At 50.1% G+C, this 15,822-nt stretch overlaps 1 protein-coding gene and 1 long non-coding RNA gene across 5 annotated transcripts; one reads left to right on the top strand and one right to left on the bottom strand.

Annotated features, from left to right (window-relative positions):
• Positions 1–403: 403 nt before the first annotated feature.
• LOC106040745 (uncharacterized) lies at positions 404–12,502 on the top strand. 3 transcript variants are annotated; one of them, XR_010826048.1, is made up of 5 exons: positions 404–801; positions 5,194–6,132; positions 6,885–7,212; positions 7,353–7,476; positions 11,007–12,502. It is a non-coding gene; the product is annotated as an uncharacterized lncRNA (long non-coding RNA). The 3 variants fall into 3 exon arrangements; XR_010826049.1 differs by having other exon boundaries at positions 11,265–12,502; XR_007160419.2 differs by lacking the exon at positions 11,007–12,502 and having other exon boundaries at positions 405–801; positions 7,353–9,614.
• Positions 1,482–15,821, bottom strand: MRRF (mitochondrial ribosome recycling factor). 2 transcript variants are annotated; one of them, XM_066980645.1, is made up of 7 exons: positions 15,701–15,821; positions 14,460–14,659; positions 13,848–14,003; positions 12,496–12,614; positions 9,613–9,704; positions 4,566–4,725; positions 1,482–2,809 (listed from the first exon to the last, which is right to left on the bottom strand). In XM_066980645.1, the coding sequence occupies exons 2-7, from the start codon at positions 14,632–14,634 to the stop codon at positions 2,732–2,734; spliced, it is 780 nt and encodes a 259-aa protein (XP_066836746.1). In that variant the 5' UTR covers positions 14,635–14,659; positions 15,701–15,821; the 3' UTR covers positions 1,482–2,731. The 2 variants fall into 2 exon arrangements, with proteins under 2 accessions (XP_066836746.1, XP_013044291.1); XM_013188837.3 differs by lacking the exon at positions 15,701–15,821 and having other exon boundaries at positions 14,460–15,373.
• Position 15,822: the final 1 nt, after the last annotated feature.

A 15,822-nucleotide genomic window follows, 5' to 3' on the forward strand; every position in this document is an offset into this window, starting at 1 on the left:
CCTCAGCCATCGTGCCGGCACCCACGGCGCTGGGGTAGGGCACAGGCATCTGCCCGGTGCCATGTGCGGGGCTCGAGGCCCTCAGAGACCCCACGGAGCTCACCAGCAGCTGGGGCAGGGACAGCAGGGACCCAGTGGATGCCCAGAGCTGTGACAGGCACTTGGAGGGGAGCCCTGGGGTCAGGTCTTGGGGGTCTGGGCACAGCCCCCCTCACGTCCCACCACCCTCCTGTGAACCCCCCCATGGGGTGCTCGCTGCTGCTGCACCCAAACTGTTTGGTGACCAAAGCAGCTTGCTGAAATCAGCGCTGTTACACCCAAATGTTTTCTGGCTGCGGTCTCTGCTCCTCCTGGGTTATTTGGCGCAGCTGGAGCTCCTTCTCCACCCTCCAACAGCATCAGCTGCAGCTTCTTATCAGCGCTGGGCACAATCCAGGCTCTAGCTAACTGAAGGGTTGCTGCTGGCACCGGTGGAGGAAGCCTTTGCCTTTTTATTTCCACCTTGTGTTGCTGTGTGTGGGAGATGCTGGTGTGGTTGGGGCAGCAGCAGAGCAGATGTTCAGCAGGACCAGCCCAGAGCCACTCCTGTGAGCCCGCTGGATGCGGTGACAGTAAGTGTGGTGTCCCTTGTCTCTTCTCCTGGACTAGCAGTGACCCTGCTGCAGGCTGCCTGTGCTGTGGCAGGCGTGGGGTGGTCTCCCTGCCCTGCGTGTGGTCGGTGCCATGGTGGTCCTGCGCAGCTGGAAGGTGCCTGGGCTGCAGCTGGTGCTTTGTCTGCTTGTCCTGCTGTTCGAAGGACAGGTGAGTGGTGTGGCTCTGGCTGGTGTGTGCTGCTCCCTCAGGGCTGGAGCAAGGGTGGCTGCTGGTGGCAGAGCACTGGGGGCTGCGGGAGGACATGGGGGCTGCCTCCCCCATTTGGTGCCTTACTGTGTGGTGATCAGCTGAAGCTGCGTGGAGAATGGGTCTCTGTCTCTATTTTCCTGCACTAAATCTACCTTTGCACCTGTGTTGCTGTGCCATTGAGGCCTGCATCTCCCCCCTTGCCTCCTAAAGGCCCCGGGTACCCCACAGCAGGGACAGGCAGCCCTGTTCCCAGCAGCATGTGGCTGCTGGCACCTGAGGGAGGCCCGGGGCAGCCACTTTGGATGGTGCTCAGGTGCCTGTGCTGCAGCTCTGGTTTTACCCCTGCTTTTAACTAATGTGGAGTGAGGTGCGACAGGAATAGCAGTGAATACTTGGGGAATTCCCCCATGTAATGGCTCCCTGCAGGTTTGCTGCCAACCCATCACCACTGCCTCGAAGGCTGGGAGGAGGCTGGAGGAGCCCCTGTGCCCTGCCTTCCAAGTGCACGTCCCAGCCACAATGGCCCCAGGCAGGTACAGGGGAAACCCTTCAACCCCAGGCTGCTGCTGGGATGTAGAGGCTGCAACAACAGCAAAAAAGCCCAGTTGATAAATGTCAGAAGAAATACAGTAATCAGCTGAAAGCAATTTACTGAGCCATGTAACCGCCCTGGGCTCGCCATTTTCCTTTATTCATTTATCATGGTAAGTGCTTTGGCCAAAATACACAAAGCAGAGAAATTGTTGACATGTGGGGCCCTAGCAGAGCAAATCCTTCATCCTCCTCCCCTTCCCCACTGTGCACAAACTAACTTTTTGGGAGTTGTTTATTTAAGGACTGCAGAGGCTTGGTGCTCTTTGAACCCAAATACTTTGGGAGTGGGGCTGTGGTGCCGGCCACCACCTTCCCTCCCTCTTGCCATTGCCTGAGGCTGCTTGCTGCTGTTGGAAAGTACCTGCTGGTAACTAAGGGTTATAGTATGTGCTCAGGACCATGTTATGATTCTACCTCCTCTAACCCTTGGAACGTGGTACAAGCAGTGCATGCGGGAAGATGTTGGCTTTGTAGACTCCTGTGCTGACTTTTGGTTGTCTTACTCCTGGCAAAAACAGCCACGCTCACAGTATTAATTTCAATTCTCTATCTATGAATCCTAGGGAACTGTAAAGCCACGGTTCCTGCTGGCCGGTGTGTAGCAGGTGGTGCTGAGCTGCCACGTACCCTCCAGGAGCGGCCGGTGGCCAGGCCACAGGTAGCTGTGCTGGCCCAGCTGCTCCTCTGGAGAGGGGTGAACTCACTTTTGCTTTATTTTAAGCAAGAATAAATGACAAGGGTCACAACAGGAGAGTGTCAAGTTCCTCCTGCATGTGGTCCTTGCTTCTACCAGCCCTAGGCTGACTGCTGCTAGAAACACAACCAGGCTGGGGTGCGAGACGATTCCACAGCCCTGCAGAGGGTAGGGCGTGCAGGAAACGGGGCAGCAAGGAGGTGACTTGTCTGGTGGTGTGAGCTTCACCCACTCCTGCTGAATTGATGCCTAAAGCAGAGGGCAGTCTTACCTCCTGGGTCTCAGCTTCTGCTGTGGGAGTCCTTCTAACAGCCTCCAGTCCTCCTCAGTATTATTTTATTTTTAATCTTACTTCACCCAATTCAGTTGATGCCTGAACGAAGAACAGCAAGGAGAGATTCCCCCTTCCCTTCAGCACAGTCCAGGTTCAGGAATCCCAGCGGCCAGGGGATCCCAAAGCCCAGATCTGCTCTGGAGGTCTGGGAGAGCCGTCCCTGCCCATCACCTGAGTCTGCCTGACTCCAGGCAGGGATGGCCAGTGGGGTACGTGGCAGTCCGTTCTTGCTTGTGGGGGGGAGAGCATGTCCATACGGATGACACTTATCCAAGCAGCTCCTTGGTCTTGGCTGCCAGCAGCTTGTCCATCTCTGCTGCAGCGTTGTCTGCCATTTGCTGGATCTGTGGCAACACAGCACAAGTCTGAGTCACGTACTAGGTAATGTCACAGCTTAAAGGAAAGAAACGACCAGACCATTTCCTGAAAGAAAGCCTAAAGCCCTCATAAAATCCAAAATAGTGCTTGGGCAATAGCTGGCTCTTCCTAGAGCTCGCAGCTGCCCTGGGTGAGTCTTTGCCAGTGTTACATCTGCACAGTGATAACAGGGATCAGTCAAAGGCTCTGAAAAGAGAAGCTGAACATGGACTGTCTATGCAGCTCCTACTTACTGCCGATAGAGGCTTGGATGCTGGCGTACAGCATCGTGAGGGATCTGGGGGACTTCCCCATCAGTGCTCTGTTGTTTCAGTTGGACCTGCTCAGCGCCCAAAGATGTCTGCACGTGCAAATGCCCTGTATCTAATTTATACTTGCTGCAATCCTTGCTCTCCTTTCCAAGGCTCCTGGCAAAAATCTTGGCTGTGCTTCACAAGTTACTTGGTCAAATCCTTATTTACTTCAGGGAAAGGCAGAGTTAGAGACCAGCTGGTGTCAGCACCAGAGCAGAGGGCTTATCTCTGCAACCTTCTATTATTAGAACAGACCAGGTCACAGCAGGAGCACAGCCTTAGCACACTAAGAATTCACACATCAAGTAACAAGTCTGTTTATTTCTTGTAAAAAAAGAAAATTCTTGTAAACTGTGCACTTCTTTTCCTTGTGTAAGAAATTTCTTGTAAAAAGAAGTAAACAGCTATTGCTAAAGACCTGTTCATTGATCACAGTAACATGGGATGGACAAGGCAAACAGTTCCAAAATGGGCACGTGTGTATTTGAGTGAGTGAAGGGTGCATGTGCGGAGAAAGGTTGGAGCCTCTGGGGGTTTTGTGTACTACTTTTATAGGACTAATTAAGATGCACTCGATTCCAAGGCATATGAGTATATGACCTTTCCTCATGCTGAAAAATTTGGGTACAAGTGAAAATTAGACTTGAGATGCTACCTCTGTAAATGCAGAAAACCATCTGTGTGCTGTGGGACAACTGCTTCCCAACAGGATTCAGTTACAATAGCATGGCCATTTTTCCTGCTTGCACAAACGCTCTGTATATCAATGTTTATTTTTGTGAGCGCACAGAGAACAGTTCTGAAGCATTTGCAACGTATCTAACTTTAGCTGTTAATAAACAAACAGCTAAAAAGTAATGGCCTGCCTTCAGAGGCATCAATTCAGCAAAACACTTACGCTTGTGCCTGAGTTTTTGCCCAAGTAATTGACTTTAGTGACATCTGCTCTTAGGGAATTAGGCGTGTGCTTAAGTATTTTCCTGAATCAGAGCCAAAAATCTCCTAACAGAGAATCTTGCTAGCCTTTTCGTTAACAACAAACTGGAGCAATCCTCATTAATGCCAGCTGTTCTCTCATGTCCAGGCACTGTGTAAGTGGTGGTAAAACTTTGGGTAGCTTTGCTCCCCAAGATCAGCTGGTTTGTGTAACAATCCCTTGGACTACAAAAGCTTTCGGGGAAAATGTTTTTTCCTGTTTCAGCTTATGGTTCATACCATAAATTTGGCTTTGAGATTCAAGCCTGAAATCTCACAAAGAAAAAGCAAATACAACAGCTGTTGCCTACTCCAAAAATTCAACCCAGGGTTACTTCTTTTCCAGCCAGGTTCTCAGTGCTGGAGGTTTGTCAGCAAGCTCTGGCATAAATGCTCACTGTGTGTTCACACTACTAAGCTGTGAAACGTGATATGTTAGAAGGAAAAAAATTACCTGCTTTTCTAGCAGCCAGATGGTATCTTCAGACACTTTGCTCTTGAATTTCTTTACCTGGTTCATGCTTTTGCTTCGCACCTTTCTCAAGGCGTCTTTGGATTTGTTGGTGGACTGTTTGGCAAGCTTGGCCAGGCTCTCCCTGTGCTCTCTAGTGACCCTATCAACGAAGAAGGAAAGAAAAGTGTAATGTGTAGCACAGCCAGATTTATCTCCTGCAATTCGCAGACTGGGCTCTGGGTAAATCCAGTGGCCATCTCTGCTGTGGCACCTCTCGGACAGCTCCCCAGCCTCCTATGGGGCTGACGGGCTGAGGCAGGCCTGCCACGTGGCGCTGTGCAGCTGTGCAGGTGTGCTGGTGCTGGCTCTGTGCGAGGCCTCGCATCGCAACGGCGCTGCCCAGGGCGTGCTTTTATCCTGCTTTGGTCACCCTGAGCCAGCTCAGCTACCTCTGCACATCTGCCATGGCAACACATCTCGGCACAGAGAGTCTCGAGCCTAGAACAGAAAGTTCCCAGCACAGCTCTAAGCTGAGGGACTTGGACCGAATCTCACTTGTTTTATGGTGGTTGCTGCAGTGCCTGAAAGTCATGCTGAAATGTTTAATTTCTTTTTTCTCCTGCCAAAGCATCTGTGGGGAAGAGGGAAAATGCAGCTCCAGACCTGAGACAGAGCTGAGAAGTGTAATTTCCCTGCAAAGCTGAGAGGAAACCTCCATCCACTCCTGAAACTCAGAGCGGTCTCCCTGCAACTGGAAGAGGCTGAATCATGTATCTGGAACCTATAGAGCTTGTATTTCACTTGACCTTATTCCAGCTCATCATGACAAGGCATCTCCACTGAGACCACATGTAACACCCTGTCTGACAAGGAGGTGAAATGGCTCCTTCACAAGGAGGTGGCTCTGATGTGAGCAGCTCGTACAGCCGCAGGTGACGTGGCACAGACCTCCAGCTCTCCCCTGACACGGCGCCAGTCACTCTGTGCTGCCACAAGAAAACTTTCAACTTTCCATCCCAAACTGAAAACCGAAGGTGATGAGGGAGCCTGAACACAACGTGGGATCGGCTGACATCTCGTCTTAGCTGCAGTAATGTTCCAGCACCTACAGCTGATCACTGTCAGCATCAACTGTTAGTGCTTAACAATAATATTGTAATTATTTTCATGGCTATTGCGGTTTCCACATCACCTTGAGAATAAACGCAGTGCTCTCACTGAGACTTGCTAGGCAGAGAGCTCCCGTCTGCTCGTGGAAGATATTGCAAAATAAACATTTCACGCGAATATTTAGAAATTGGCTGCAACAGCCTGGGTCACCAAAACACTGAGGCCAAGACTCTTCCTGCAAAGAAGTCAGGAAACGTGGGGCGAGGGCTCCCGCAGCAGCGCCAGCTCTGCCCCCTCGCGGGTATTGCTTACGGGGAGGCTGTCAGCATGCATCGGCCTGCGCCTCTCGGAGCTTGCTGCAGCCCTGCGCGTCGCGCTGGCTTTGGCACCGTCCTGCAGCAGATGTTCGCAGGGGCTCCGACCGCTGCTCAGCACCGCCGGCTGTTTTTACTTTGAGGTACAGGAGGGAATAAGCTTTCCCGAACTGATCAGCGACTGCGGGGACTTGGTATCCCTGGAAAGGCTGACAGACGTAGAGCTGAGACCCAGCTGCGGCACTGCGGTGCCCCCTCGCACCCAGGGGACACCCTGGGGACAGCGGCGTGGCCCCGTCCTCACTGCCGAGGGGGGCGAGCAGCGTGCAGACGGCGAGGGGCTTCTGGGCAGCGCAGGCTGGGGCTGGGACTCGAAGGCCTAATTAGAAGCGAGCGGGGTTACTTGTGGTTTCCTACGCATCCCAACGCCGATGCCTTTAGGGCTTCTCTTGTTCAAAATCCCAAGCCAGAGGTCCTGCGGCACATGCAAAGCCAGCTCATAAACAGAGGTCTGGGTGAGGTCAGGTTCTCAGGCAGCTTTCTGAGGGGGCAGGGAGGAAAAAAAAAAAAAATAAAATCCATGGCTGCTAAACCGGGAGGAGGGAGCTGGAAACCTCTGCTCTCCTGCTGGGCGGTGGGGTGAGCTGGTCCATGAGGACTGCCTCGGCCGGGGGAGGCCGAGTTTGCCCTTCGCTTTTCACCTCCCCGCTCACTTTGGGCTTGTGCGAATTGTGCTGAGGGTATCACTCGCCTGCTTGGGGCTGCCGAGCCTTTAAGGAAATGTTTTTGTTTATGCAGGGCTGCCAGATTTCCTATGCTTCTTGGCACAGGGTCACAGCTTTCGTGCCTCCTTGTCTGTCTTTATTAACACCAATTTCTTTTTATCACTGCGCAGTGCCGTGGAGTTTCTCAGCGGGTTTTACGTTCCAACCAGACCATATGTAAATTCTCAGCAATGCTACCACCGATGCCAGAAACGGACACTTTTTCAGTCAGATGCTGTTTCTGGTTAAGGAATCCATCAACATGAGCCAGGCCCATGGTTTTTAAGGACAGTTGTTTATTCCCGTACCCAGATCTGGGACTCTTAAGCTGTCTAGTAACTGTTGCAGCTGCTTCCTCTTTAATCCCCCAAAAGCATGAAGCAAACCTGGGGAAGGGGTGCCAGAAGAGGGGTGCAAGGACAAGGTTCCCATCCAGGGGCAGCTGCAGCATCTTGTCAGGTAAAGTAGCAGGAAACCCTGTGGGTTTCCAGGGACAATCCTGCCCTGCCAGGACCATGACAGAGCCTGGTGACTGCACACCAGCGCGTTCAGAAACGCACCCTGCACCACGGGTAACGTCTCTTCTGTTTCTGCTTCAGTCAGCAACCAGTGGTTTAAGCACTGCAGCACTTGGATGCTCCTTTCCCAGCATATGGCATGAGCACACCCACAGTGAAAACAATGCAGGCCACATCTCATCTCCAACACAAGGCGTTTATGCGGGTAAGAATAATTTCTGTATCTTAAATGCTAGGAATTTCCTGTGAATGAGAGGGATCGGTTCAAGGAAAGTAGGCTTAACTAGATACTCTGCATGCATAATTGCAGATAAACATAGGGTGCAAAATATATTATTCAACAAAAAGCATGAAAGAGACCTATTATGATGAGCGATCTGGAGCAACGCAGCTCAAACAGCTTTGTTTTCTTCAAATGAAATTTCTCAAGTCCTTTCTCCCCATAGTAGGTATCTTTGCATATTTCTTAAAGGGCAAAGGAAAATAAAAGCTCACAATGAGTCATTAAACTTTCAAATGAGTCATCTGGCTTTCAGTAAAGCATGTGTAAAAATATTACTAATTTACAAACAATATCCAGTGTAACACAATGGGTCCAAAAAAGATGAATCTAAAAATGAGGCAATACCATAAAAGACACAAGGTCAGGTCAAATTCGGCCACGAGATCGACCAATACAACTGTTCCCATGGCTGTGTTTTTTTTTTTCTTTTTTAAACCCTCAGAGAATAATTTTTATACAAATAAATATTGCCTATGCAGTGCTAGCAACACAAACAGGCTAATACCTTAGGGAGTAGAGGGGATCCTAGCAGGAAGCAGAAATAAACACCAACAAAACGGTGTATTTTTAAAACTAGCATATGTTTAAACTGCAATGCAAAAACTTACCTAATAGAATAAATACTGAAAAGTAAATTTCATTTTTAAATACTCAGTTGAAACAATCTCAAGCCCTGATGTGTAGCTGCACATATGAGGCAAAATATAACGCATAGGCGTCCACCTGATAAGTCTGATTAAAAAGTGTTTTTAGTAACAGGCAAAGATTGCTCATGTTTGATTTACTTTTAATGTCTCCCCTCATGAAAGTATCACTTTTTGCAGACACCCTGTCTCTTCACTGTTTGCCTGTTTTGCACACCTGCCCTAATTTTGGTGATTTCACTGCCTCCATCTGTTGTATGTTCTTTGCAAATATTTTTAGAGAGTTGAGAAAATTAAATATTTTGGAAAAAATAGAAAAAATCAATTCAGAGATATAATATTAAAGAGTAGTCTCTGGCAGAACCTGCCTATTTTTCTTCCATTTGCATTAGAAGCTTTTAAAGATTGAAACCGTCTGCTTGTCTTCTTGGTAAGTGGAAGAAACTCTGACAGATTCAGTTGTGTCAATAGAGTGGGTCAGAAAATGGAACTAGAGGAGCCCACGAGGGCAGACCTGCAAGGCAAGTTTTCCAAGCTGAAAATCAATTTAACTTAGGACTCCCTGGGCTGCCGATTGTCCAGGAAGAAAGGGACCAAGCACAGCAACCCTTGTGCACCAGAGGAACAAGGGAGCATGTTAGACAGATCTTTCTTGGGGAGAGAAAACCTGGTTTTGATCCACGACGCCACAAAAAGTGACAGAACGTACATATTTGTTTGAAAAACAATATTTTTTTTTAAAGATCGAGATTTGTAGTTTTGGAGTTTCCTCCCCTGCAATTCATATTCAAGGATGACCCAAGTGCCCATTAACAATCAAACCACTGTGCAGCAACCCGGGAGCCTCAGCAATTATGAAGATAATGGTGCCCTCCTCCTCTGCCTCCTCTCCTGAGGAATGGGGGAAGGGCAGAGAGCACAGGGGAAAAAGAAAATCAGCAAATAGAATGATAATGTCATTCCCTTTCACCGACAGCAACAGAAAGCTGCAATTAGACTTCTCTTGAATTTTATCTAGCATTTTGATCAGAGAATTTCTAAAGTAAATCTAAGGCACGAGAAATACTCGGTTCATCTTTACCTAGCAGTCACCTGCTCCTAAAACGCAGCGCACGTGTGCAGGGTTTGTGCGAGCAGCCGGGCGTGCAGCCGTCCCTTTGTGGGAGCTGTTCACGGCACCCCAGGGCCACGTAACCCCGGGGCTGGCAGATCACACAGCGGGGGCTTTGTGCCCCTGCGTCTGACCGGGGCATTTTGAGGGCTCCGTCACTGCAGGGTCTGAGCGCCCACAGGTGCAAGGGCCACTCTGGTTCCAGGAACTGCACGTGGGTGAGCTTGCCCTCTGAAGGGCCCTCGCTGCAGCCCTCTGCGTTACCTTACGCGAGGGTGAACTTGGGCAGCCGTGGGCACTTACTTTGGAATCGGCACCCGAATTAGCGTCCCATCCACTTCCGGGTTCAGGTTCATTCCGCTCTCCCTTATAGCCTTCATAGCTGCAGCTGTGCTCTGTAAAACAGATCAAAAGGTAAAGAGAATTAGGAAATAATCATTCCCATATGCCAGAACTCTGTCAATAGTTGGCAATCCATCTCCACAGAACATGGAAACATTTACTTCTGTTACCAGTAAGATCAGGAAGTTACATTGGTGCGGAGAGCTTTGATCAAACTGAATGGGAAACTATGGCTGCGCTCGGTATCGGGGTAGGAAGGGCACAAAGGGGGGAGAGGGGAAGGGAAGCAACAACAAAAGAAAACTGTTTTGCTTCTTTGAAACTATTTGAATGGTTTGAGGCAATGCAGAGTGAAACCGCAATAAATTCCCTAGGCATAGCCTGACTGTGGCAAAGGAGATGAAAGATTCTGAGCATTTAAAAATTCCAGTTGAATGTTTTCCACTAGAAATCACACAGTGCCAATTTAGAAAAGTTAACTAACTTAACCACTTCAGCACTACGACCTAACCACACTACATCAGTAGCAGTTGGCTGAGAATGGAGCCTGTGCCCAGCTCTATGTTTATTTTACAGCTTATTACTTAGGATTAAGTTTTCAAAACTCCATCGCTGCTGACTGACACTGCTCTGCTTAAAAGGTGAGGTGTGCAGGTTTGCTTGGGAACTACAAAGCGATTAAAATGCTTCCTTCCCCATTTTAGAGCGCTGGTGAACTTTCACACAGCATCAAACGTTACGGTTAAATCACAGTTTTGCTGGGAACTCCCACAGTGCTCTGCCAGTTTGTTTCGTTCTTTGACATTGACAGTAACAAGACCGTACTAGTCTATTCCTTTGGCACTAGTGTGGCATTTCCTACAAGGAGCATTGCTATTTCTGATATTCTTTCCCATTGTTAACTTTAGCTCCAGGCTGCTACACTAGACCGCGTTTATGAAGTTCAGTTTCTATCAACCGAGGCACAAACTAAAGCCCTGCGTATTCATTTAGCTCTGCAATGCATGATGTCACTGAATGAAATTAATGCTGGGCCAGTGTTCTGTAAAACACAATGGCCATGCTCTGAAATACAAATAGTGCAGAGAAAACATAACAAAGATTTCAGCATGTTAGGACTGTAACGTGTTATTGTACGCACAGCGCATGCTCTGTAGCAAGAGAAAGCTCACTAGAAGTTGTATTGTTTAACGTACATTCTAGAGGAGATAGAAATAGTGAAAATATTGTCCCCATCTTATCGCAGCACATAAAATAGCCGTAGTTAAAAGACATGGTCTTGTTTGTTTTTGTAACTCTTGGGCAAACGGGATTTGGCCCTGTAAGTCCTCTTCTATAATTATTTTCTTTTCCAGACTCTTCAGGGATTTTTATTTGCTTTTCAATGCTATGAAGTATTGGCTATATTCTATAAATAATGACATCACATGAAAGTGAGCGTAATGTTATTAAGCAGTTCAGCCTATCCATGGAACAGTTGTGGTATAAAACATCGCACTGTGAGAAATAGTTACAGCTCTAGTTCGAATGAAATATGGTCCTTTGGCTTGGAAAGCAAATGTAGGCAGTGGTATACGCGACGATATTGATATCTTGATCTCCTGCCTGGACAGAGGCTGCATCATGGCACGGCTCCTCCGGCCCTCTCAGCTCCAGCACTCTGAGGGACCTCGCTGCACTCGCTGATGAGGGGCCTTCAGTCTTCGAAGTCATTATACGTGCTGGATACACTTTAAGAAACACTTAGGCATCAAGTGCCTTATGCTGACCTCCTCTGAGACTTTGCTGACTTAATTAATTGGGGAAAGCCTTTGCAAAATAAATAGAGATAAGCTTTGGCAAGCCTCCAGACCCGGAGCGGGATGAATAGCTAACCTTGCGGTCGCTGCCGCTCGCATCTGCAGGTCGATCTGCAGGAGCCTGCTGCGTGGGACCACTAATGCCTGATCCTGAGGTGTGATTTGTACTTGCTGCCTAATTTGGAGGCAAGCCTAAGCCTCCTGCAGAAGGCTAAGGGAAACTAACCCTAATTTAGGGGTTCTGATCTGAAGGTGCTGTTGATGGAAGAGCTCGCTAACTACAGCAGGGCCTGTGTTAGGCCTTGTTCCTGTTAGCCCAGGCCCAGCTCAGAGGCAACATCAGCAGCTGCTTTCCGTGAGCTTCCAGGGGGTGCCCTCAGCCTCTGTGCTCAGTAAAGCAAGCTTTATAGGAGTTTGATGGTGCCCCCAGCACAAGTACAGACTATTCCAACTGCTCTTATGGTTCGGCACGTGGCCGTGTCTCCTCAAGGCGCTGCGCTGATATAAAACATCAGGGCAGATCCAGCACGGCTCCCACATGTGGAGATCAGGTCGACCAAAGGAGAGGGTGCATGCACAAGACTACTGGGTGCAGAAAAAGCAGGGGAAGCAGGGACCTGGCAGGGCACGGTGTGTGCAGGTGTCCTGCCAGCACTGCAGCGCCCTAACTTACAGATGCAGCTGACGGCAACCTAACCCCCAGAGCAAACTGACCGGTCAGTGGCGTGCTCTGGGTATGAGCCTGAGGGCCCTCACGGCCTGATGTGCAGCACACCACTCCTGTCTGACCCCAGTGCCGCCGCACGTGGGAGATGCTCTGCTCCAGACGGTGCTGGAGAGTCACTCGCCCCGCGCAGCGTGCAGTCAGCAGCAAAACACGGCTTCTGTTTTGTGTCAGACAAGAAGCGATACTCAGTGCAGTCAGAGCTCCCCGACCCTGTCCGATTTGATTGATTTTGTCCAATTGTTTCTTTGCTCGGTATCAACCTGTTTGTTCCGTCGGTGATTACCTCCCTTTGCCATGCCTTCAGTAACGTGTCCTTACCTCTGGAAAATTGGTCATGTTCACTATGATGAGCTGAGGTGACTTCAGTGAGATTTGCCCAAGCTGGTTCAGCGGAAACTTCCCATCTTTCGTCACGACAATTATGTGATCAAGGGCCCCTCAAAAGAACCAAACACACAGGAATTTCAGTACAATACAGCACTTCAGGATGATGCTGTTGTAAAAACATGAACGGAGTGTCCCAGTTTCCTTATGTTGTGCAAAATATATAAGTTACAAAAGAAATTATATATTTTTTCAGACTTCAGGTGCTATTTATGTTTATGCATCCCCTGCGGTATTTGCAAGTTAATTATTTTAACACTGCTGTAGAGCACAAAAACGTGAAAGCAAAACTCACTTGTTTTTGTTAGTAGAATAGGAAAACTAAACAGATTGCGAAGAATAAAAAGGAAATAAATATTTTTTGATTCTTCAAATTTAAACATTAAAATGTTATTACAAAGATCTGGAAAATGATTGTCTTTAACTTAGCAACGTTCCCTTAAACCCCTCATTTTTTCCAAGTCCCAAGAGGAGGTGCTATACACTGCCTAATTTAAAGTATTCAGTTTCTCCCTGAGCTACTCTTAATCTGCTCTCTTGTTTCTGCTGCAAAATGTTAACAGGCCAAAAGGCACATGGGACAAGAGGTACTTTATCAGTGCAATTAAAAAAAAATACCTATGGTTAAAATAAATAGTTAAGAGACTGAGCTACACTTTCCAACTCCATTAAAAACTGAAGTGCCCCTGCCAGAGCAGGGGTGGTGAATGATTCAAATTTGGTCATTGTTTAATGTTAAATTTTATCCCTGAAACTTGATACTACTTACAAATACATATGTTCAGAGTGTTATAGTAACTGTAGCTTAGTCAAATATATTCACGTTTCTTCCTGAAACACAAAATTCAGTAAGTGAATAAGGCTTGTAAAGGTCAGTGACCACAAAGATGCATAGCAAAAAAAAAAAGTTTGTATATGCCAGACACCAGCCTGATGGCAATTTCCAAAAGGCTAATTTAATGGCAATTGGATTTTTCCTGCCCTACTGCACCATTAGCTGACAACCTGCTTCTTCATCACATCTGCAAACAGTTCAGTTAGACACTTTTGACATCTCCCACTTAGAAAAGCTATTTCCAGGAAGCTATTAACAAAAATAGATTCTTCCTGGTCAAGCTCAGGGTGAAGAGAGCCTTTAGTTGGGGACGTCAAGGTTGTAGTAATCGGGTGCCCAGTGAATAACTCAATAAAAAGAAAATCAATTTTGAAAAAAACAGACTTCTCTGTTACTAGGATGGGTATCGTTCCTTACGGGCAACAGAGCATCGTACAAGAAATTTACCAACCTGGCGAGGTTCTAACGCTGACATTTCTGTTGAAATCTTCTTTCAGAGCTTCTACCACTGCCTGCATGTCTTCATTGGTTTCCTCCAAATTGATAATATCTTCAACTAAGGCAGCGTTGATATTCACTTTGGCTTGAGTCTGCCCTTTACCTTTAGCTGCAGATTACACAAAAAATAATTTCTGTTTCTGAGAACACTTAGTAGTTGTATTAGAAAGTAGAAAGAAGACGTTACGACCACTGTTAGATTCAGAGTTGAGTCTAAGATAAACTGATATTCTTAAATGGGTAAATAGGCCAGCACTTGAGCGCAGAGCCGAGATATTTTTGAATGCCGCGCTGTGTGCACGAACCCTTAACTCCACAGCCTGGCTGGTGCCGATGGCTACTTGCTGCTGCAGTGACAGCTCCGTGCAGCACTCCTCCCTGAGGAAGGACTAAAGACTCCTGTACCCTGCAGTGCACTCGGGAAAACTAGCTCCTCCAGGGCAGTGTTCTGCCTAAGTTGGAGCGATACTGGTACGGGAGAGAAAAGGAGTAAGAAGTTCTGCTTTCAGCAGTATCTGGCAACACCTCCAGGGGTTGCAGACCCGGCCAGGACGGCTGCCTGTACCTTTTTTGGTGGCCAGCTGCCGGGTCAGCATCACCTGGCGCACACACTGCCTGCAGCCCTCCAGCAGCGGGGCCGGGCAGCCCGCAGCAGCCTGTGGCATCCTCCTCATCATGGCCAACGGGGAACAATACAGCAGGGAGTGCAGGTGCCGAAAGCATCTCAGTGCCATGGCCATCGTTTACAGCTCGCCTTCAGCTCACCTGGAAAGAGGAAAGAGGGGTGAGGTGCTCAGCTCGCTGAGCAGAAACGGCTTCAAGTCTTGACTGTGCGTGTCAGGGCACGGTGACAGCTCGGCAGTGACAGCTGAGTGGTGACAGCTGAGTGGTGACAGCTGAGTGGGGACAGCTGAGTGGGGACAGCTGAGTGGGGACAGCTGAGTGGGGACAGCTGAGCACCGCAGGCTGCTCCCGGTGCCCCTGCAGCTGCGTGGCTCAGGCCCAGGCACACGGCGCTGTCCCGGCCACCCGAAGGGCACAGCCCGGGGAGCCACAGCCGGGGGACGGGGTGCTTGTGGAAACTTTGGCTTCCATCCCACCAGCTCTGAGGCTGGAAGGCACTATTATTTTAAAGCATTTATTTCAGACCGTTTACTGCGGGGAGCCCTGAGGTGTGATCGCAGCACGAGGGCAGGCTGGGGCTCGGAGGTCCGAGCTGCAAAAGCACGGAAGGGGAAGCAGGTGGAAGCCCGGGTGGGCTGAGCTGGGCTGGGCTGGGCAGGACTGGGCTGAGCTGAGCGGGGCTGAGCAGGGCAGGGCCGTGCGGGGCTGTGCAGGGTGTGCAATGCCGAGACGAGCCGTGCCGGGCTGTGCAGGGCTGTGCAGGGCCGTGCAATGCAGAGCCGTGCCGAGCCGTGCAGGGCCGAGCAGGGGGTGCAATGCCGAGCCGAGCCGAGCCGAGCCGAGCCGAGCCCAGCCGAGCCCAGCCGAGCCGAGCCGAGCCCAGCCGTGCCGCCCAGGTCGCGCCACCCGCAGGGGACGAACCGCGCCCCCTGCCCCGCGCCCCCCAAGCCCCGCCCCCGACCCCGCCCCCCATAACCACGCCCCCCCGTAGCCCCTCCCCTCCGCGACCTCGCCCCTGCCGCCCACGCCCCACGCGGCCCCGCCCCCTCGCGTAGCCCCGCCCCTTCCGCTGGCCCCGCCCCTCCCGGCCCGTTCCCCTCCCCCCCCCCTCCCGTTAGGGCCGTGCCGGGAGCCCCGGGGGGGGGCTGGGGGGGCTCCGGCCGCCGCCGCCTCCCCGCTCACCGTCGCCGGGCCCCGCGCGCTGCGCTGACGTCACGGCCCCGCGCCGCCTGCGTCACCGCCGGGCGCCGAGGGCGGGGCGAGGCCTGCGCGGGGCCGGGGCGGCGGCGGCGGCGGCGGGCGGA

Source organism: Anser cygnoides, chromosome 20, assembly GCF_040182565.1.
Source record: "Anser cygnoides isolate HZ-2024a breed goose chromosome 20, Taihu_goose_T2T_genome, whole genome shotgun sequence".
NCBI lineage: Eukaryota > Metazoa > Chordata > Aves > Anseriformes > Anatidae > Anser > Anser cygnoides.

Bases quoted from the DNA above. Each gene is read 5' to 3' on its own strand.
- MRRF (XM_066980645.1), bottom strand. From the start codon at position 14,634: ATGGCCATGGCACTGAGATGCTTTCGGCACCTGCACTCCCTGCTGTAT. The intron at 9,705-12,495 runs GTAAGGACACGT...TCTGTTTTACAG, and splicing joins ACATGACCAATTTTCCAGAG to AGCACAGCTGCAGCTATGAA. The intron at 2,810-4,565 runs GTAATTTTTTTC...GTGTTGCCACAG, and splicing joins TCTGGCTGCTAGAAAAGCAG to ATCCAGCAAATGGCAGACAA.